This window comes from Panthera onca, chromosome E2 (assembly GCF_046562875.1).
Source record: "Panthera onca isolate mPanOnc1 chromosome E2, mPanOnc1 haplotype 2, whole genome shotgun sequence".
NCBI classification, from domain to species: domain Eukaryota; kingdom Metazoa; phylum Chordata; class Mammalia; order Carnivora; family Felidae; genus Panthera; species Panthera onca.
Window position 1 is genome coordinate 46,962,612 of NC_138353.1, and position 22,364 is coordinate 46,984,975.

Genomic DNA, 22,364 nt, shown 5'->3' on the forward strand with positions numbered 1-22,364 from the left:
CAAAATATGATAATAGATTTTGAGCCATTCAATAAAACTGAAAATTATGAGGCCACAATAATATAAATGAATAAAACAAAGGTTTTATGAGGAACAGTTTAAGTACATAATTTCAAAGAACCTCCCTATAAAGTACTTATTAATTACAAAGAAAAATGAGTAACTTTACGGTGGACAAGTGGTACAGACACACGTTCAAGTGACCCATGTGAAATTAGCAGCACTGGGACAAACTGACCCCGTGTGTCACCTGGGAGGACACAGCGACCCGGCACTGCTGCCGTATGTTCCTGCCACAGCTGCACCGCCTGACTCCAATCACACCACCAGACAAACCCAAACGAGGGAAATTCTACACAATAATCGGCCTGTCATCTTCAAAAGTGTCAAGGACTAGCAGGAAGTTTTCCAGACAGGAGGCTAAAGAGACATGACAACCAAATGCAACATGTCATTCTGAGCTGGATACTTTTACAATGAAGGACACGATTGGGACGGCTGGTGAACCACGAAGCTGGCCTGTGTTCATTCTCTCTTGTGTGAAACACAGTCCACAAATTCCAGTGGTTTGAAACACAGTCACTGTCAGCACCATTCTGCATCAGGAGTTGAGGCTCAGCTGGGTTCTAGGCTCAGGGTGTCACCAGGCCAGGATCAAGGTGTTGGACAGATTGGATCCTCACCCAGACACTTTGGAAAGAAATCTGCTTCCAAGCTCATTCAAGTTGTTGGCAAAATCCAACGGCTCTTTGTGGCCGTAGGTCTGACATCCATTTCCTTGCTGGCTGTTAGCCAGGGGCCAACACCTTTCTTCTCATGCCCCCCAAACCAGTCTTCAAAATGGCAACCACACTTTGATCCCTTATGCTTCTTAGAAAGAGAAAACTTGCTTTTAAAGGGGCTCATGTGATCAGACTGGACCCACCTGAATAACCTACCTTCAAGGAGGCTCCTATGTTAAGCCATGTAACGTAACAGTCACGAGAGGGATATCTCATCACATTGCTAGGCTCCAGAAATTAGGACAGGGCATTGGGAAGGGGGAAGGCATTTTAGAAATTCTGCCTGCCACACAGCCTGAGGATGAACTGATATGTCAGTACCGATCTCCTGATTTTTGACGGCTGTGTTGTGGTTGTGAAGCAGAATATACTCGTTTTCAAGAAATCCACACAAAAATATTCAGGATGGAGAATCAGACCAGCAAATTTAAATTTACTCTCATATCACTTGGTATTAAAAAACAGTTCTCCTAAATTTTTTCTATGCAAAAGTATGCAGATACATAAAAAGATAGCTATGGATTACATGTGTTTGTATATAATAAAAAGAAAAATATCTGGAAACATCTAGTAAGATAGATACAAAAGTTATCTGTGATTACCTGTGGGAAATGGAGTTATTTAAGAGGGAAGAGAGGTACACAACTTTTATTTGGGGGTTATTTTTTTAAAAAGAAAAAAAAAGGGGCGTTTGGGTGGCTCAGTCAGTTAAGCAGCTGACTCTTGATCAGCACAGAGCCTATTTGGGATTCTCTCTCTCTCTCTCTCTCTCTCTCTCAAGATAAATACACATTTAAAAAATAAATTTAAAAAGTTAAAAAAAAAAGTCGAAACAGGTGAACGATCTTTGAAAAGGACAGCAGGAGACTGGCTGCTGGTTTTGTGGCAGAGTGAGCGAAGAACACAGGGAGGGACAGGCGGAGGCCAAGATTAAATGATGAGGCAACAAAACATGTTACCCCTGTTATAGTTCCATGCCTCTCGCAGAGCTACCGAGAAATCAAATTTAGAATAAAAATCTGTACTGAGGTGATGGGAACAAAGGTAATTCTCTGCTGGCTGTGAGGGCATGCCACACAGCAACAGCGCTTCCTAGATAAGGTTTCCAGCCCCTCTTCCCCATTTGCTCTCCGGTATCGAAAAGACCGGTGCTGCTCTCTCTTCAGTTAACGACTACACCTCTTTCACATCTTGTCTAATGTCTTCAAGCACCTTGAGAAGCTGTCTGCCCAATGGCACCCCAAGCCACAGATAATAAAGAAGGGGCACAGCAAGCACACTTTCCTGTGATGGGCTGAATTGTGTCTCCCCAAAACTGACATACTAAAATCCTAACCCCCTAGAACTTCAGAAAGTGCCCTTATTTGGAGACAGGGTTTTTACCAAGGTCATCAAATTAAATTGAGGTCAGCGGGGCAGGGCCCACTGCAACATGACTGGGGTCCTTCTAAGAAAAGATGAGGACCCGGACTCACAGAGGGAAGGCAGTGTGAAGACAGAGGATGGCCACCCTCAAGCCCTATTCTTGCAACTTTATCCGTGTTTGAAATATTTTCAAGTGAAGTCAAAAACTTAAATAAAAGTAAAGGCAGAATGAAACAGAGTCAAGCTCCTTGGACCCACAGCTGACCCCAGGCAGCAGAGGCCTAGAAGGCCCTGCAGCACCTATGTGAGGCCCGTGGCCCTCACTGAGGGCTGGGATTTAAATCCAGGTTTTAAACTTTTTTTTTTTTTTAATGCCTATTATTTATTTTTGAGAGAGAGAGCACAAACAGGGGAGGGGCAGAGAGAAAGGGAGACACAGAATCGGAAGCAAGCTCTAGGCTCTGAGCTGTCAGCACAGAACCCGATGTGGGGCTCAAACTTACAGACCTTGAGAGCTGAAGTCGGACGCTTAACCAACTGAGCCACCCAAGCACCCTTAAATCCAGGTTTTAAATGGCTTTATTTTTTCTATGATTTTTTTCCCTCAAATATTTAATGTCCTTGCAATATTAAAGGGATTTGAGTTTAGAAAGACTCATGAATACATTCATGGTCCGACAAGTGATTAAAGAAAGCCTCGTATTGATTCTGGTGATGCTCCTGACTGGGTTTACAGTTGGGCTGGAGGAAGGGCTCTCGTGGTTTGGGGGATGTGGCTCTCCTCTCTCAATCCAGCCACAAAGACCCGTCTCATTTAGTGGGGAGATTCCAGATCAGGCTTCTTATTGAAAACATCCTCACCTCCGATGGTCTGCTCCAATGGCATCTGTGATTCTCGTAAAACCCTGTTCCCTGAAAAAAGAGGAAAAGCAATTTCGGCAAATAGGGAAGGACAGGCCCTGCTCTCGCAGGAAGCCCACATTCACCTAGGCTGTCAGCTCCATAACTGTGCCTGCCTGTCTCCCGCAGAGGCGTGCCTCCTGCCTTCTACATCGTCTTCACTCAGGAACCTAGAGGTGTTTCCACCTAGGTCTTCACACTGGGAAAGGAATCAATTTCAAGTATTCACAGCTCCCTGACATCAAGACAATGTTACTGAGCAGGGATGCTGCCAGAACCCCTCAGGCCAATAAACACCATTAATCTTGAATTCCTTGGCCCTCTTTGTCCTCTGTCTTAGGAGCAACAGAGTAATTTTCCCCAGCGTTCTTGAATCCTTTCTGAATGAGGAATAAATAGGTAAATAGCATCTCCTCCTCCCTGTGAGTCATCCTCAACTGATGCCACCTTAACTTCGCCTGTGTCAAGCCACACATGGCCCCACTCACTTCAAAAGGGCCTCCAGCTCCCGCTTGACCCTGCCCACCACGGGCGGCCCCCGGTAGGTGAGGGCCGTGTACAGCTGCACGAGGGAGGCCCCCGCCCGGATCTTCTCCAGGGCATCCTGCCCACTGCTGACGCCGCCAACCCCAATGATGGGGACTCTGCCTGCAAGAAGCACACATAACATCGTGAGGAAGGGCAGGCAACGTGAGACCCTTAGTTTGGCTTCCCCCGCTCCGGCCCCGGCTGAATGCAGCAGTTCAGGGAACAGTGATTCGGATCAAACCCAAGAGCCTGAGCCACACACAGATCTGAAGACACAGGCACCGAATTCTTGCCTTTGGTGAGTGCATACATCTCCCGGATGGTCTGAGTTGATAAATCCCGGAGGGGCTTCCCACTCAGCCCTCCTGTTTCAGAGCGCAGGGCACCCTGGAGGCCGGCGGGGCGGCTCACTGTGGTGTTTGTGATGATCAGTCCATCGATGCCCAACTGCAATGTGAGACAGAGAAAGAACCCTCCAGTGGTGGCACTGATGCAGTCGGAGTAGCTTCCCCGAGGGTCTGAGACAGCAGCCGGGCCAGGTGCCCACACTATAGCCCCGGGAAGCAAGAGCTATACCAGAGCTCACTATGCTTCTAGAAAAAGGGTCTGAACGAGCCTCAACATAATGGTAGCAGCCATCACATATCGACCACCTGTAATGTTCCACGAGGACAGGATTTAATCCTTAGAACCACTCACTTTAGTCTTGTCCAAGGCCCTAGGTAGTACATGGTGGAACTAGGACTTGAACCCAGGACTGCCAGATTTGGTCCGTGTTTCCACCATTCTCCTATAACACAGGGGCCTGGGGTAGACTGGAGAGAGTGACAGAACAGTCTGACCAAGACTGACCAAGAAAGCAAGCACAAGGCTTAGAGCTCTTGCTGGATGAATGTGAGGAAAGAGACAAGGGAATGGGTACAAGTAAATGACTCATCCAAACATTTGCTTCTCTAAATTTTTTTTTTTTTAGTTTATTTATTTGTTTTGAGAGAGTGTGAGCAGGGGAGGAGGAGAGGGAGAGAGGGAGAGAAAGAGAGAGAGAGAGAGAGAGAGAGAGAGAGAATCCCAAACATGCTCCACACTGTCAGCTCAGAGCCCGATGTGGGGCTTGAACCCACAAACTGTGAGATCATGACCTGATTTGAAATCGAGTTGGATGCTCAACCAACTGAGCTTTTCATTAGATGATGAGTTACATCATGACATATCAAACCAGCTCTCACTACCACAGAAAGGAAGCCACAGGCTAGCCCAGCTGGCCAAATGGCACCCACCCCCGCCCCTCCCAGGCAGTGAGAGGCGTCCCAGGGCCTAGCCCGACTCCTACCTCTCTCACCACACTGGCAATATCCTCCTTGTCCTGGGCTGTGAGGTCAGGTGCGATCTTCACCAGCACAGCCGGTTTGCGCGCTCCCTGCAGGGCGTCCCTCTCCTGCAGCACCTAGAACAACACACGGCCAGAGACGGGGACCCCGGAGGCCGTAGCCACAGATCAGCATGTTCTCACGCTGAAGCACCAGCGACTTCTCCTTCTCAGAAAATACATCTCTCAGTTATGCCAAAGACCCATCCCACAGATCTGATTCTCCTGAACAAAGGGATCCCTAAGATTAAGTCCCTAATGTTGTCACTGATATTGGCTAATATATTAAGGCTTATTGAGACTTTTTTTTCTAAAAGAGATAAGAAGAAAATACTGTCACAAGTACTATTTGATAAAGACTCATCCAGGGGTGCCTCGCTGTTTCATGCAAATCTTGATCTCAGGGCCGTGAGTTCAAGCCCCACATTGGGCATGGAGCCTACTTAAAAACAAAGAAGAGTCATCCAATTTATTCAGTCAGTGTGCTCGATGCTAGGGACAGAGAGAGACAGTCCCTGCTCTCACAGGGTTTATGGTTTAACACAGGGACAGGTAACCAAGCCATTAATTACTGTTAAGCATAATCAGTGTTATGACGGGATTATAGGTATAGCAAGGGGTCCTTTCTGGTCCAGGTGCTAAGGACAGCTCCTTGATAGTGACATTGAAGCTTTTTCCTGAAGAATCAACTGGAAAGAAGTGGGTAGGACAGGCTGGTGGAACGGAGCCTGGAGATGTAATTTCCTACCTTGGTCAGCAGGTGGCGCAGCTCAGCCTTTCCCTGAAGGCTCCGTAGCCCAGTGGTGTTCGGACTGGACACGTTCACTACCAGGTAGTCGGCCAAGGGGCCCAGGACTCGAACCCCCTCCACGTAGTCCGCAGCAGCGTCCACCGAGGTCTTATTCTTCCCCAGGTTTATTCCCAGTGGTAGCCCCCCTGTAAAGATGGCTTGTCAAGATTTTGTTCCTAAACACCATTCATTCCCTGTGCAACATTTTGAAGATGTCCTTGACTAAACAGCCCACGAAGAGCCCCGTACACCTCCACCTCTTTGTGTGAACTTCCCGGACCAGCCGGCAAACACCATGGAAGCTGCACGGTGTTGCCGCCTGCTGACCAAGAAGAGGTCACCATCTTTGCGCAGCATGTTTGGGCAACTACTAGGATGTTTTACTGCACTGTGTTCTTTTCCTTTTTTAAAATTTAATGGAAACTGGAGAAATTAGGAGTGCAAATGCTAGCGATAAAAAGTAAGGGCTCATAAATGTAATGAGGACAGTCAGAAATCAACAGGCATGTTAAGGGACAGCTGTTTATTCTCAAGGGCTGTCTGCTGGACTTGAGTGACAGGGTGTGCAGTTGGGAAGAAAAGGCAAAATTAAAGAATATGTATACAAGACTGGAAAATGTTTTCCACTAACTATGCCTAAAATATAGAGGCATAAATCTTTTAGAACTTGGAATTTCAGTTTTCTGAGAAGGGGCTCCAGCTCATAACTAGAATGAGCACAAGTCCCAGTGCTCCCAGAACAGCCCTCATTGCTCCTGTAGCCTGGGCATAATTATTAATGCCTGCACCCTTCACTCCCCAAAATGTCTCAGTTTGCATGGTAACTATTATGCCACCCAATTTAAAAATCCATGGGATTACTGACTTGCATTTTGGACTGTTAGAAAAATACATTTTAGAAACATGCTGTGCCTGAAAGCCAGAGGTTGTCTGTACTTGGCTTCTAAGATACCACCTTATCTGCAAAGGTCACTGGTAGGTCAGTGGTGTCAGCTGCTTTTACCGTGCAATGGTTGGGAAAAGACCTGGAGCACCAAGTGAGCTCCCAAAAGGTGTGTCAGGTCACTGGGATCAAAGACCAACATCTAGTGTTGCTAACCACCTTCTCATTCCCTAAACTAGTCACCCTTTTAATCCCCAGCTTGAAAGTAAATGAGATTCCCTTGGGGGCGGCGGGGGTGGGGGGGTGGGTAGCATCCAATTAGACAAAAGCTACACAAGTCCTCCAAGCTTCCCAAGTCCAGCCTCCATCAAGCCAAGCCATTTGTAAGCTGATTCTTCTTTGCACAGATGAGCTGGCTTGAAAGGAAGCCTTACTTTCATGCAGCTAAGGGATCTTCCATCAGCAGTTAGCTGCCCAAAGGGCCAAGACTCTGAAGTTAGACAGAAATTTCTGAATTACTCTATCTTCAAAAGGCACCATAGCTTCTGTCAACTTATGCTAGCAATAAGCTGTCTTCAAGGCTTCTAGATGCTGGAAAACATGAACAAATCTGCTGGAAGATTCTGCTTCAATCAGTGTTAGTGCTGGAGTAGGGGTGAGGGAGGGGCAAGGAAGAAAAGGGGCTAAAGCTCACACTGGGGACAATAAAAAGAAGAAAGGGAAGCCAGAAGGCAGGGGAGTATCACAAGCTATGGAGGTCATATTATAAGCTTCAAAGTTCCCCAAATGGAAAGGTCTGTAGTATAGCAGGGTCTGCTCCTACCAAAGCTTGGGATTTCCAAACAAGGTAACTTCCTTCTCCTAAAATCAGAGATTGCCTACTGCCTCGGCCCTTTCAACCTTACTTCCTGAAGTGAATCCGATGTCCATAGGTTTTTCTTATCTCACTACCAGGACATTTAATGACACTTAAATTCCTGGAAAGAGTTCTAGAGGAAAATGGCCACAGCCCCACACAATCTCAGAAGACACCTGGGAAGGGGTGGTGAGGACAAAACAGCGCTATAGGCACTACATGGATCTGGAGGGAGAGCAGAGCCCCAGAGAACAGACATCGGCATCTCTGAAGGCGGCCTTACAACATGCATGTGTTTTCTGAACAAGTCATGAAGGATATTTGCCCAAAAGTCAAGATTAATTCTCCCCGAGTAGGGCGGGGGATGAGTAATTTCATTTTTCTTCTTGATGCTTCTCTGTATTTACTAATGCTTCTATAATTAACATGTATTGTTTACATAACGCACAAAAGGACATCATAGGAAGACCGAGGAAGATGGAGCTCAGGTTCTGCTCACATCTCAACTACCCACGTGACCACAGCGGGACTGCTTTGCTCACTTTCAAGCGGCCCCAGTTATGACACAACACAGGTTATATAACGAGGGAGAAACTAAGCAAGTCTTTGCTAAATTATGAAATTCAGTTACAATCTTGCTGACTGTGATAAAGGCAGGAAAATTCCTGAGTTCCATAGTGTTTTTTTTCCCTATTGCTCAGTCACATTTACTTCATTAAGAATTCCTGACCTTTCTCCCACAGGTTTCCTCACAACAAACGGAGAAAGGCCCATTAGCACAACCCCACTTTACCTTCTGTGAGCCTGGCCTGCTTCTCCTGTCTGGCCCGCAACCTGTGTTCCACCACCGAGAGTCCGTGACTGTTAAATCCATATCTGTAACATATAAGCAGGTGGGGAGGGGACGAGGTTAGAGCCCTCGGCCATAAGCCAAACACTTTGGAGAGATGGTTTCATGGCCACTTCTACTATACTTTGGACTTTTAAAAACAGGAAAGAAAAAAAAAATCAGAGTCAGTTCTTAGACTTTCAAGGTTTAAACACCCCTGGAATTCCTAGAAAACTTGCCAGAACACCATCAAACACAGAGGGAAAGATTTAAATTTGCAAACAAGTCTCTCAGGTACCTAGCACTGGAAATAGCCCAGACTCGCCAGGTAGCTGTCCCCCAACCTGATTCCAACCCACACTCCTCCTCACTTATGTACCCCTCCCCTGCAGCGGGGCCTCCCTGACAACCCATCTTTCCTCCTCCTGCCTGTGCTCCACAAGCTCCCTCCCAGAGAAGAAATAATAACAGATGCCTATTATTTAAGTCACGTTGTTACTTGCAGCCAAAAACACTGAACAGATAGAGGAGCACCTGTTTTTGTTTACTTCATGAATAAATTGCTCGATTCACTTGGCAGGCGCTTACTGGGCACCCACTCCAAGCCACCCACAGCAAGGAGGCCAAACACACAGGCTCTCCTCCCTCAACCACTTCTCGTTTATGGATTCTGCCCAGTACCGTTGTCCTGGTACCTGCAGTTACTTGTGGCAGCCGAATCATCAACAAGTATATTTTGCCTGGAAATTCTGAAGATACCGATCCCAGCCTGCAATGCAACAGAAAGCTCAATAACTTCATCTCTAATGCTGGAAAATTTCCCTGAAATAAGTACAATAAAGCAGGAAGTGCGGCCACCTAAAATTCCCACAGGTTCATCTTCCAGAAGGCCATCAATGGTCCCAAAGATGCCTATTAAACTCTCTCAAGGAGACTCTGAAAATTCTGTTACCAAAAAGCAGACACTTTTTCATTTTCTGGGTTTGCTATAGTGAATACTGCCTAGGGATTGCAAAGAGAAGGGCTTTACACAATCTAGAAGGATCTCTCTTATTAAAAGCAGCTATCCATATGGATTATTAAAATTTCCAGTTTACTAAAGGGCAGGGCTTCACCATCCAGTTCAAGAACTTGTAGCCACATGTGTCCCTGAGCACTTGAAATGTGGCCAGTACACCCTGAGAGCACTTTAAGTCAAATGCACACTGGATTTAGAAGACTTGCCACCAAAGATGGTAAATAGTTAATTAATCATTTTTATTTTGATTATGTGTTAAAATGACATTCAGAACATGTTAAGTATTTATAATTAGATATAACTATAAATAATAATTAAATAGAATATATTATTGAAGTGAATTTCACCCATTTCTCTTTACTATTTTATTGTGACTACCTGAATATTTTAAATTACACATCATATTTCTGCTGGACAGTGCTGGGCAAGAGCACTGGAGTAACAATGTGAAAAAAGCACAAACCCTGAAGTCAAATGTATTAATCTCAACCCCAGATCTCCCACTTATGATCTCATGATTAGAGATAAGTCATGTAGCTCTCTGAGCCCCTGGGGTGTATATGTGTTAAACTAGAATAATAAAATCTGCTTTTATGCCTCCACACAGGAGATGCTCAACATGGTTCTCGAACATTCCCAATAGCAGAAAAATGTCCACACTGTATGACAGAAAAAACAGGCAGATCTCCCATTGCTGAGCGCCCTCCTGGGAAGAAAGTATCCCCTGTGACCTCTGGTCCATTCACACACCTGTTAATGACAGCTTGGTCCTCTGGGAGGCGGAAGACTCTGGGTCTGGGGTTTCCTTCCTGAGGTTTTGGAGTAACACTGCCGATCTCTACAAAACCAAAGCCCATCTTGTAAAGTCCATCCACAGCTTCCCCATGCTTATCAAATCCTGCAGCAATTCCAACTGGATTTCGGAATTTATGGCCCAGGACTCTCACTTCCTAGGGAGAAGGAAACAAAGCCAGGCTATCCTGGTGTTTCTCAAAGTGCAGGCCCCAGCACTTCTGTGTCAGAAGTGCCCGTGGAGCTTGTTAATCAGAAGGTGTTCCAAGAGCACCTACCAGCATGTCAGAGTCTTGAAATGTGGCACGAGGCAGGAGCCCCAGGGAGGTGAAATGAACGGCCAGCCTGTGGGCTGACTCCGGGTCCAGCAGCTTCTGCAGAGCTGGCATCAAGTGTTCAGCATAGAAATGTTCATCCCCCGTGGCCGTCAGGTAGGAAGTGAAGAGAAGTCCTCCGCCCCCCAGGATGACCACAGCATCCTGGGCCCGCTTCTGAGGGGGAAAAAAAGAAAAAGGCCCAATGGGGCCAGACAGCAGTAACTTCTCTGAGCCCTATACACCCAGGCACACAGGACATAATGGCATGTGACATGAAGCGATATCCCTAGCCTTCTGCAAACACTGGTCTCCTTCATTTCTAGTCTTGCTCACACATTGGTCTCTACTTTCAGAGGCTGTATCCACACTTCTGCTGACCCACACTTGTCTGGCCTTGAAGGACTCTGGGCCAGAGGCTTCAAAAGAGGCAGTACTGCCCCCAGGGGGACATGTGGTAGGCATTTTGGAGGAATGCTAATAGATTTAAGTGGGCAGGAATCTGTAAAGGTAGACACCTGCACTGTTTTAGGCTATCTGACAGATGAAGTGTCCCTGTCCTTGCATGGCTTTTGGAGATACTACTGACATTCAGTATGTAAAAAAATCTATTCATATTATTTGAGCCTGTATTCCACCACATAAAAACACCAACTATGTCATGCACAGTTTTCATATGCATTGACTTTTCCAGGAATGCAGTTCCATCATAAATTGAGAGATGACTGCACTGTGTTGCACAGAACGTTACTAAGCCTTGTTCACCGTTTCAGAGATCTCAGGAATGGTATAATGCTTTGTTTGGGTTTTGACAAGAAAACATACCTGAGGCGCTGGAATTTCCAAATAGAGGCTTAAACACCTGAGTCTCTCACTAAGTGAGTCATGCCCAACATTTACATACTAAAATACATGTTATTTTATTATGAATTCCTTTAATGTCTCCTTTATATTCCAGTTAGGACATTATGCTAATCTTTTAAAATTATACGTAGATAGATTACATTATACATAAATTCCACTTCAGGATAATAAAAGCAGTTGCAAAATATTTTTTTTTAAGGAGCATCAGGTCTTATTGAGTCAAGAATCACTAATTAGTTTTGGGCACCTGGGTGATTCAGTCGGTTGAGCATCCAACACTTGATTTGGGTTCAAGTCATGATCTTACTGTTCGTGGGATCGAGCCCCTGCTTGGGCTTCTCTCTCTCCGCCTCTCTGCCCCTCACCCACTCTCTTTCTCTCAAAAACAAAGAATCCTACTTGAAAAGTGGTTCATAGTTATCACTGCCAGATGATGAGTCATCAGTCAGTCATCTGCCCAACAGTAATCGAGCACTCAGAGGTGGGCGAAATAGTCTCCGCCCTCAAAGAGACGACAATCTTATGAAGAGACAGTCATTAATCAATGATCACGCAAATATGTAACTGCCAATAGCTATGAATTAACATACGGTAATAACACACCCCAACCCAATCTCAGAGGTAGAGGAAGGCTTCTTTGAAGAAGTGACTTAAAGCTGATGTCCAAAAGATAAATAGGAGTTAACTAGGACGCAGTGGGAGGGTATGAAAAAGTGTAAAGGCGCTCACAGTGGCACAGGGTAAAGAGATGCACCCAAGAAATGGGGGAAGGGGAAAGGTTTGTCTGGAACCAAGGAACAAGGCAAAGCACGGCTTAAAAAGGAGCTGGGGAGATAAACAGAGACGTTGGCCAAAATGAAGATTCGGGTTCTCCCTCAACAACTAGGTGGCATGATCAGATTTGCCTTTTTAAAGTCACTCCCAGTTGTCGATACAGAACAAGTATTTATTGTCTTGCTTCCAGTCTCCAGCGGATTGTAGGAACGCTCCTTAATGTCAACAAGTATCTGAACACACTTACATAAGCCCCCGCCCTAAAATTTCATCTAGAAGGGCTGGGGCCATGTTTTAGTGTAACTTCACTGCACGATGGATCCTGCACACAATGTTAGGCGGTCATGTGTTCACTAAACGCCCGTGTGCCAGGCTCAATAAACGTTTGGCCCACGTGCGCTGACACAGACCTGCATCTACCCAGACAGGAACGTGCTCTTATGCACACTGGCCAAGCACACGTGTAAATGCACACGCACGTGTGCCTCCAGAAACGCACAGACGTGCAAACTGGGCCCACGATCTCGGAACCGCACTTCGCCCCAGGTTAGCCCTCCAATCTGCTTTAGCCCCACTCCTCGCCCAACTCCTCCTCGCTGCCGCAGAGCCCACTTTCTGAACTCACTTTCAGCAGTCTCCACGCCATGCTCCTTCCGCCACTGGGCCCGCCTCTGGCTTATTTCCATTGGAAGAGATGGCGGTGAGCCCTCCAATCACCGCCCTGCCCTCCAATCACCGCAGCTGCCACCTCACCAATCACCAGACAGGAGGGTGAGGCGGGCCTCCCAGCGGCTGAAAAGGCCTCGCTCCGCCCCGGAGGTGTGGCTAGACGCTGGTACCCGCGCGCGCAGTCACGGCAGCCACGCTCCTTCCGCCCGCCGGAGTCCAGGTGTGGGCGCAGCGCTAAGCTGAGTTGCGATACGCTCGGCTTGTGGTGGTGTGCGTAGCTGTTCTGCGGCCCTGCGACCTCGGCGACAGAATGCGCATAGGTAGACCTTCAGTTCTAAGCAACACTGTCACCAATATCTTGATCATTTAAGTTGAACATGTGATATGCTTGCGCTCTAGGTAAAGCAGGTATTGAGACCATATATCAGGCACTGAAAAAAAGGTTGGAATGAATTACGGCCCTGTGGAGTTGACCTCAGAGAAGTTTCCATCAGCCTCAGGTTTCACTTAAAAATGCCTTAAACGTATGTATGTGCGTAAGTATGTATATTAATGAAAGTGTTGGGAAATCAACACTTTGTTACAAAGTCTTGTAGCACCCAGAACGATTCCATTGCAGCGAAGACTTAGTGGACTCCTAGTCAGAAGCCTTCCAAATTAATTGGACACTCTTTTTCCTGCCATTTCAAGACTTTTCAGTTTTCTAGTTTCCCTTCCCACTGCTGTCTCCACAAGTGCCCACCCTGCCCCACCCCCAGAATTATTTCTCTTTATAAATACTTTCCTCTTCTATTCATTTACTAAATCACATTGGCTTCTCCCGGTATGACCGTTTCTTCTATCTCAATATGGCCACGTGCTGGAAATAATTTCTTTCTCATCTGAACTTTTATAGATAGATATATGCTGTACCTGTCCAGTGACACTGTCTTTATTAATTACAATTGTTATATCTTTTTTCCCCTAACTAGACTGTACACGTTCTGAAAGTAGGGACCATACCATATTTATCTTTTGATTACTGCAGTGTTTTTCAGACTGGGGGAGGTGTATTCTTGGAGTATACACTTAAGAGAATTGTTGATACTAGTATCTTTCCATAATGATTTTTAAAGATAGTATAAGCATTTAGGCCATTTGGATAACCAACTGAACCCTGAAACCTACCATGCTATGTCAGTGCCCACAGTTATTTGTATTTGTTATCACATTTTGGTGCCAAGAAAGAAAACTGGCTAAACTAAATGATAGATGTGCCACAGGTGCAAAACAAATGACATGCTGTATGAACAAAGGTTTTTCAGCAAGCTAAATAAAGTGGTGAGAGAACTGATTTTTCCCTACAGCATGAAATAGCTTGTGTGCCAAATCAAAAGAACCTGTGTGGTCATAAGCCGGTACAGTTGTTATGTCAGGTAACTGTTTAGTTCAGCACGTTTTCATTTCATTAGTTTTCAGTTCTGTTTGTATTAATTTGTATTCATTCGTTCATGGTTGTGTAAGAGCTTTAGCATATAGTTTATGCCTGGTTTTATGGCTGAATGTATTTAAAAAACAAAATACAATAACTTAGACACAGCCTGGGGGTCTGCCAGAATGGTTTCCTTTTAAAAAACCACACAATACTTTTCTCAATTTTTAGCAACTCTGACTTACATATTCATCTTCTTCTCCTTTCCAGCTTAGGCTTAGCAAGTAATTAGCTAAAAGCGTATCTGGTTGTGTAGACACAGGTGGTGGTGCCCTATAAAGACTCGTCGCTTTATTGATCTTTGCTGTTTGTTTTCAGCTTATAGGACTCCACCTGGGTTCTTAAATTAAAAACACACAAAACATCTTTTATCTCCTTGACTAATTATTCCCTATTCCTAAAAGAATAATACTAACAAATATGACTAACCCACTAAGAACATTTTTAAAGGACCAGGCAGCTGCTGAGCCCCTGCACTGTTGTTGCTCATAGTTCACAGAGAAAATGTTCTTAAGAGGAAGAATCTGGCTTTGGTTATATGTCAGAACAGGTATCATTCTAGGAAGTGAGCTAAATAGCCCAGAGCAACATGGTAAAAATAATTGTTATCAGCTTAACAAGTTTCACTGTAGCTTTGAGGAAGCAGAAAACTGCTGTGTCCAGGGAGGACACCTTGCTTACACTTGGAACCGGGAAGGTTCGGGATCTTTTCTGGGACTTTCTAGAAGAAAGGAGTAAGTGGTGGATTGGACAAAATCTCATGCTGCTGGGAAAACATCAAGAAGAAAAACAACCCAGGTAAGGCTTTGAGACTCAGCATGTATGAAGGACACTTCCTTGGGGCACCTGGGTGGCTCAGTCAGTTAAGCATCTGACTTGGTTTCAGCTTAGGTCATGATCTCACAGTTCATGAGTTGGAGCCCCACATCAGGCTTGGTGCTGACAGTGTAGAGCCTGCTTGGGATCCTCTCTCTCTGCCCCTTCCCTGCTCATGCTTGCTTTCACTCTCTCTCTCTCACTCACTCACTCACTCAAAATAAATCAATAAGGTTAAAAAAAAAATGAAGGGAACTTCCTTACTTTGACTCTGGAATAGGAGTAAGAAAAAAATTTAAATCTTTCCACTTTTGTACACAGAAAATCTGTTGCTTTGCTTCATTACCACAGTTCTGAAATATTTACACTTTTGAGCTTCAGCCTTTGAATTGTCTGTGTAGCAAAGATGATGAGATTTTTTTTTTTTTAGTGTTTTATCAAAAGGTAACATACCTGATCTTTCACTACAAGTACTGTGCAAGTTTCTGAAGTGGGAAACCTTTTATGGCCCCTTTTTTCCTGGTAAATACTTCTTCATCACTCTTGGCTCCAAGTTTCCTAACTCAGAAACCAGGAGAGAAATTATTTGCCTGTTATCTGTCTTACAGAGATATTTTCAAAACCATGCACCATAATACTGTGATCTTACAGAAAAATCCAAGGTGCAATTATATCATCGTCGTCTTCATTGAAGTCTAGGTAAATTAATACTAAGCCTGGTGATAACACATAATATATGAAAAATCTATACTTTGTGGAGGTGAGGTGGAGAACAAAGGCAAAAGAAATACAGAAAATATTAAACTTCTTTATAAAACTTGCAGCCCAGTGACAAGTACTGCACTTGAGACAGGCTGAGTGACCTTCCTCCAGGAGGAACTGCTTCAGTGTCCTCCTTAACTGCTTCAATGTTAGTACTTTGCTAGAGGCAAAAGGCAAACTTAGCTCAACCTCCAGGATCCTGTAAGTCTTTAACATATAAAAATCCCTTTGGAAACTTCCTTTATCTCTACCCCAACCCAAGATACATGTTAACAATCATCTTGCAAGCATATGGCCCACTGATACACATCTGAAGGGTCTCATGACTAAGGTCTTGATTGCTTGGAGACTTATTCTATCCCTAACCCCCTTCTGGTAGGTAGGTAGGGAGGTAGATAAAGTCAGTCACTCCTCATTATATCATGTATAATATATTATATATTATCGGTATGTAGTGAGTCACTCCTCACAATACCCCAGCAGCTCTTTCTGCCTGTGTGTCCTGTCCCCATGCTTTAATAAAATCACCTTTTTGGCACCAAAGTTGTCTCAAGAATTATTTCTTGACTGTTGGCTCCCGGACCCCAACAATACATAGTATCGGGGAGGAATCCTAAAGTTTCACCTATTGGAAGCTAGTAAAATTTGGTTTTCATATTTAATTTTTAAATAGGTTGACTTTGGAGTATGAGGATCTGTGTCTGGTCCTCCTTCAACAGATGTCGCGGCCAGCAGAGTCACAAAGCCCACCAGATGCACTTACATGTCCAGAAACTCCAACTGGATCTCATCAACAGTGCACTTGGGCTCACTGGGCCATTCTTTCAGTTGCCAGGCTGGTAAGTGATGAAGCCACATGCGGCCAAAGGCATAATTTCTGGAAACCTACAGTATGTTGGTTAAGGAGTCTGTTCCATGAAAGGTATATGCAAAGTGACATCTGAGGACTGAAAGAAAAACTAAAGAAAAAGGCTGACAAGTCCAGCTTGACAAGAAATGGTTTATTAAGGGGGAACCAGCCAAGAGGAGAATGTTTAAGAATAGGTGTGTTTTCAGGGCACCTGAGTGGCTTAGTCAGTTAAGCGTCCAACTCTTGATTTCAGCTCAGGTGGTGATCTCACAGTTCATGAGTTCAAGCCCAGTGTCAGGCCACACACTGCTTGGGATTCTCTCTCTCTCCCTCTCTCTGTCCCTCCCTCACTTGTGCTCTCTTTCTTTCGTTCTCTCTCAAAAATAAGTACATATTAAAAAAATAAAAAGGATGGGTGTGTGCCCTAGTCCTGTCTCAGGGGCAGATAAAGGACATTATGCCCTGAGGTTTACTTAAGGGTGTGGTTAAACAAAAAGAAGGTTGGAGTGCTCTAGAAGGTTTCATGTCACAGAGTCTGTGAGTGATAGTCCATAGAATGGATATAGGGATTTTGATGATACTGATTAGATATTGATTTTCATGATACTGATTACAGTAAGTAACTGTTCATCTGGAATGACTTTCACATGCAGCCTACTCTGGTAGGTAGAGTTGTGCCTGATGTTGCCTTCATTTCTTGACTTGGGTGAAGTGTGGGAGAAAGTGTATGAGTAAACTCCCTTTTCCTCAGGTACCCTGAATCCATTCAGTGCTTGGGCTTCGGAAGGAAGACGAGAAAAGCTAAAGGAGGAAAATAGAGTATGGTGTAGGAAGATGTGAGGGTGAAGGGTGAGGAGGCTGTTGTCTATAGGTTTTTCTCAGGAGTAGGCCATGAAAATTGTGTGTGTGAATGTGAGTGTGTGGTTTTTCTTTGAATCAGCATTTTTCACGGTGTTACATACAGCATTCAGTCTTAAGTCTGTGAATTCTTGGAGACCTTACTATGCCTCCGAATCTGAGTAAAAATTTTATTCCACTTTAAAAAATGCAAATACATTCTTATTAAAATATGAAGCATCTTTGGGTGCTTCATAAAACAGAATACATTGCGATGTTTATTACGAGAAAGATAAAAGATCACCGTCCTCAAATACTGGGTATTGAAAGGACCCAGTATTTCAAGTTGATAATTTTTTGGTTTCCAGCCTCTCATTCTCCACCCTTTCAAGCTCCCTGTGATATGCTTGTCCGATTTTGCTGTGATAGCATGCTGTTTTTGGCAAGGGCAAGGTTGTGAGGCGGGTCTCTGCGTACATCAAGTGGTCCTGTGTTTCACTGTCACAGATGGGAGTGATTGTGAACTGTTCTCCATCTTCACAGCAGGCTGTTTGGCCCAGCCCATCTCCACGATAGGAAAAGCAACCCTTAACATAGCCTAAATGATGACAATTTTTCCGTCCATTTTTCACTCTCCAAGATTTGAGTTTTTACACATTTTCACTTACTCTTCATTTCGGAGTGAAATGCATTTCCTGATATTTATCACTCGTGTACTTGCCAGATATTACTGTTGTGAAATAGAGAATGTTTGTACAGAGGATAATCTGGGGCAAAAAGAATTCTAGGGGTGGGGCGCCTGAATGGCTCAGTCAGTTAAGCATCAGTCTTGAGTTCAAGCCCCATGTTGGGTGCCACGCTGGGCATGAAGCCTACTTAAAAAAAAAAAAATTCTAGGGGCAACCTGGCTGAGTTGGTGGAGCATGAGACTCTTGATTTGGGGTTGTGAGTTCAAGCCCCATGTTGGATGTAGAAATTACTTAAAGATAAAATGTTGAAAGAAAAATAACCAAAAAAAAAATTTTTTTTTAAAGAATTATATTCAATTATCTAAGCCAGCACTGCACATTCGGAGCCTGCTTTCCCATAATCATATTAAATAAGTCTCTGCAGTTAGGAGCTCAGGCTCTCATGTCAGACCTCTGAGTTCATGTCATGATTCTGGAACTTTCCTGTTGTGGCACCTGGCAAGTCCTTCAAAGGATTGTTATGAGGACCAGTAAAATTATACAAGTAAAGTATTAGAATAGTGCCTGGCAGAATATTATAGTTCTTACTGCTAATATTGTGAAACTTCTGTTTTTTAGGCAAAGTGTGTTTTCTGCTTCTAGATGGCATCACATTCATGTCAAAGGTCATTGGAGATCCAATATTGCTAATTACTTTTATATATATATATATATATATATATATACACACACACACACACACATATATATATTTTAATGTTTATTTATTTTTGAGAGAGAGAGAGAGACAGACAGACCGTGAGTGGGGGAAGGGCAGAGAGAGGGAGACACAGAATCTGAAGCAGGCTCCAGGCTCTGAGCTGTCAGCACAGAGCCTGGTGCAGGGCTCGAACTCACAGACAGCGAAATCATGACCTGAGCTGAAGTCGGATATTTAAACAACTGAGCCACCCAGGCGCCCCAACCTTTATATTTTTTTTAAGTTTACTTATTTATTTTGAGAGAGAGCACGAGTGGGGGAGGGACAGAGAGAAAGGGAGAGAGAGATGCAAAGCAGGCTCCCAGAGAATGCAGAGGCCAACGCAGGGCTTAAACTCAGAAAATGGCAAGATCATGATCTGAACCAAAATCAAGAGCAGGGGTTACTTAACCTACTGAGCCACCCAGGTGCCCCTGCTAATTACCTTTAAAACTAAAGTATTGACACATGTAATTGCTTAGAAGTATTCAGAAGTCACTACTGTTGCATTAGTGTTTATACATTTTATTGTGAACTTAAGGAGTGCCTCTTCCAAAATAATATGTTGGTGGGAAAAGTATTTATAAATTTGTTCCTTAACATTCAAAAAATAGAGAAATGCAAATTAAAACTGAGATACCATTTCCCACCTATCAGTTGGGCATGAATCCACAAACTTAACAACATATTCTGTTGGCAAGACTCTAGGAAAGTAGGTACTTTCGTACATTGCTAATGGAAATGCAATAAGATGGTTTCTAGGGAGAGGTATTTGGCAATCTCTAGCAAAATAGCATTGACATCTACCCCTTGACTGAGCCTTCCACCTGCTGGGAATCTATCCCAAAGTTACACTGGCAAAAATATAAAAAGGTACACACACGAGGCTATTCATTGTGGCTCTCTTTGTAATAGCAAAAAAATAGAAATAATCCATATACCCATCTAGGGGGGGTCCTGGTTGTAAAAAGAAATGAGGCATATCTCTATGTACTGCAGTGGGGTTACTTCTGGTTTTTTTGTTGTTTCGTTTTTGTTTTTGTGGAAAAAACCCTGCAGAAAATGTGTAATGTATTGCTAACTTTAAGAAAGAGGGTAACATGAATATATATGTGTATATACCAACACACACATCTGTATAAACATAATGGAAAAGCAAACAAAAACTAATGAAAATGATTACTTATAAGGTAGAGACTACTTAAAAATTTAAAGAAAAAAAATTTTCAAAGGACCTGACATACATAAACATAAGGCAACTCCAGATAAGGCAAATCTCCTTCTTCAATGAGAAGATTTAAAGACAATTATTTTGGGGTAAACTTGACTATATCATATCTAAGGATATAGGTGAAACAGTCAAATGTCTCATTTATTAACTTAGTAACTTGTTCTACAAAGGCATATTTATTTATTTTATAAAAATATTTCTGCACCTAACCTAGGGCTTGAACTCATGACCCTAAGATCCAGAGTCATGTGCTCTTCCAGCTGAGCCAGCCAGGCGCCCCTCTACAAAGGGATATTTAAAATCAGATGTTATATAAAGTAGTATATTAATTTAGGAGCACTGCTCTCTCAAAACTCGCATTTTATGACATAGCTTTATTGAAACTTTTCAAATGCGTCTTCAGCCTCAATGCTTTAATTACCATCAGGGTGATTTCGGTAAAGATTTAAGTTTTCAAAGTACACCATCTTTACTTTCATCTAATGCCATCACAAAACGCTTCTTCCCCAACTCACAAGTACCCATTTACAAAAGCAATTGGGGGTCACTGGGTGGCTCAGTTGGTTAAGCATCTGACTTTGGCTCAGGTCATGGTCTCACAGTTTGTGAGTTCGAGCCCTGTGTTGTGCTCTGCACTGACAGTGTGGGGCCTGCTTGGTATTCTCTCTCCCTCCCCTGTTCACACTCTCTGTCTCTCTCAAAATAAATAAAAATTTAAAAAACTAAAAAAACAAAAAACAAAAAAACCCCACACCAAACACCGAAAAACAAAATCATTTGGAAAAGCTGATTTTTACATTTGTTCTTTAGATAAATATTCATGTCTCTACAATGACAATTTCTAAATTGCTCTTTTAAGGGATACTTAGAGGGCTTGTTGACAAAGACATCTAAAACTTGAAGTTGGGGGTCATACCCCTAAGACTAAACACTAGATGCACTTTGAGTTGTCTCTTTTCCAGCCTTTTGGTCAGGTGTTCTCTATATAATCATTCCAGACTGGTATTGACTGAGGTCATTTCAGGCTAATGCATCTTTCCCAAATAGTATTTATTTTCAAAATTAAAAAATATGAGAAAGAACACTTCCTTCGTTTGAAACACTCTGCAAAGACTTTAGTTTTTTATTTTTAAATTTTTTTTTATATTTATTATTTTGAAAGAGAGCGAGATAGAGCACGAGCAGGGGAGGGCCAGAGAGGGAGACCCAGAATTCAAGGCAGGCTCCAGGCTGTGAGCTGTAAGCTCACAGGAACCGCAAGATCATGACCTGAGCTGAAGTCAGAGGCTTAACCAACTGAGCCACCCAGGTGCTCCTGCAAGGACTTTAAGAAGACTCTTTTTAGATGGAAAAATGTGGGAGAATACATTGTCCTTTATTTGGGCACATGTGAAAAAGAAGATGGCCAAAGGCCTATCAAGAAAATAAGTATATATAAAATTAGGGCAAAGATTGCAATAATAAGAGCAGACAATTTTCTCTTTTTCCCTTTGCCCCTCTCCCCTGCTCATGTTCTAATTAAAAAAATAAAAAATAAAAGAAGTGGGGGGCACCTGGGTGGCATAGTTGGTTGAACATCTGACTCTTGATTTTGGCTCAGGTCATGGTCCCAGGATCGTGGGGGTCGAGCCCCACACTGGGCTCTGTGCTGAGTATGGAGCCTGCTTAGGATTCTCTCTCCCTCTGCCCCCTCCTCCACTCGTGCTCTAATAATAATTTTAAAAAGACATTTTAAAAAAGATGAGACAAAACGCAAAGCAACAAATATTAATTGGGTACATGTTATGATGACATATTTCAGTATTAATTAATCTTGTATATCCTTTCAGGCACGAATTGATTTCACTACACATTACCTGAAGTCATTTTTTTCTTGGTATTGTGACTTTTCCTCTTGTCTTCTTGGGTCTCCAGCATAAATGAGAACTATTTCCATTTCTTTCATCTTGGTCTGAAAAGGCATCTATTTGGAAGCCAATGGAAAAGGTAATTTATAGTATATAGCTCTAGCTTTAAGTCTATAAAATAGTTGTTACTAGCACATACATGATAATCAAGACAACACAAAGATTTTATTTGTTTTTTAAGAACAATAACATAGGAATTCTCAAGGGGATCTTGTGCTCTGGAATAGTCACATCACCTTATACTATCCAATGTCCCCAAATGAGGTCCACCAAGTGGGTCAACACTAAGAAGATAGAATTAAGTTCACTTTATGAAATTACATTCTAGGCGC

General features: G+C 43.5%; 2 protein-coding genes across 3 annotated transcripts in view; one reads left to right on the forward strand and one right to left on the reverse strand.

Moving 5' to 3' along the window:
* Window positions 1-1,188: 1,188 nt before the first annotated feature.
* Window positions 1,189-12,769, reverse strand: DHODH (dihydroorotate dehydrogenase (quinone)). Of its 2 annotated transcripts, XM_060650253.2 has the most exons (9): window positions 12,687-12,769; window positions 10,388-10,600; window positions 10,068-10,267; window positions 8,264-8,346; window positions 5,690-5,877; window positions 4,906-5,019; window positions 3,869-4,022; window positions 3,536-3,695; window positions 1,189-3,059 (listed from the first exon to the last, which is right to left on the reverse strand). In XM_060650253.2, the coding sequence occupies exons 1-9, from the start codon at window positions 12,705-12,707 to the stop codon at window positions 3,005-3,007; spliced, it is 1,188 nt and encodes a 395-aa protein (XP_060506236.1). In that variant the 5' UTR covers window positions 12,708-12,769; the 3' UTR covers window positions 1,189-3,004. The 2 variants fall into 2 exon arrangements, with proteins under 2 accessions (XP_060506236.1, XP_060506237.1); XM_060650254.2 differs by lacking the exon at window positions 3,536-3,695.
* Window positions 12,770-12,942: 173 nt separating this feature from the next.
* The window catches only part of PKD1L3 (polycystin 1 like 3, transient receptor potential channel interacting), an 80,142-nt gene continuing 70,720 nt past the window's right edge, over window positions 12,943-22,364 (forward strand). Inside the window, 3 exon segments of the mRNA XM_081791423.1 lie at window positions 12,943-14,897; window positions 14,899-14,999; window positions 16,499-16,618. Of these exon segments, the coding sequence (XP_081647549.1) occupies window positions 14,706-14,897; window positions 14,899-14,999; window positions 16,499-16,618 (413 nt within the window). The 5' untranslated portion in view covers window positions 12,943-14,705.

Excerpts from the sequence above, each read along its gene's own strand:
- DHODH (XM_060650253.2), bottom strand. The coding sequence starts at position 12,707 with ATGGCGTGGAGACTGCTGAAA. Across the intron at positions 5,878-8,263 it reads GCAGGCCAGGCTCACAGAAG|GGGGGCTACCACTGGGAATA; the intron begins GTAAAGTGGGGT and ends CCATCTTTACAG. Across the intron at positions 4,023-4,905 it reads TTGCCAGTGTGGTGAGAGAG|TTGGGCATCGATGGACTGAT; the intron begins GTAGGAGTCGGG and ends CTCACATTGCAG.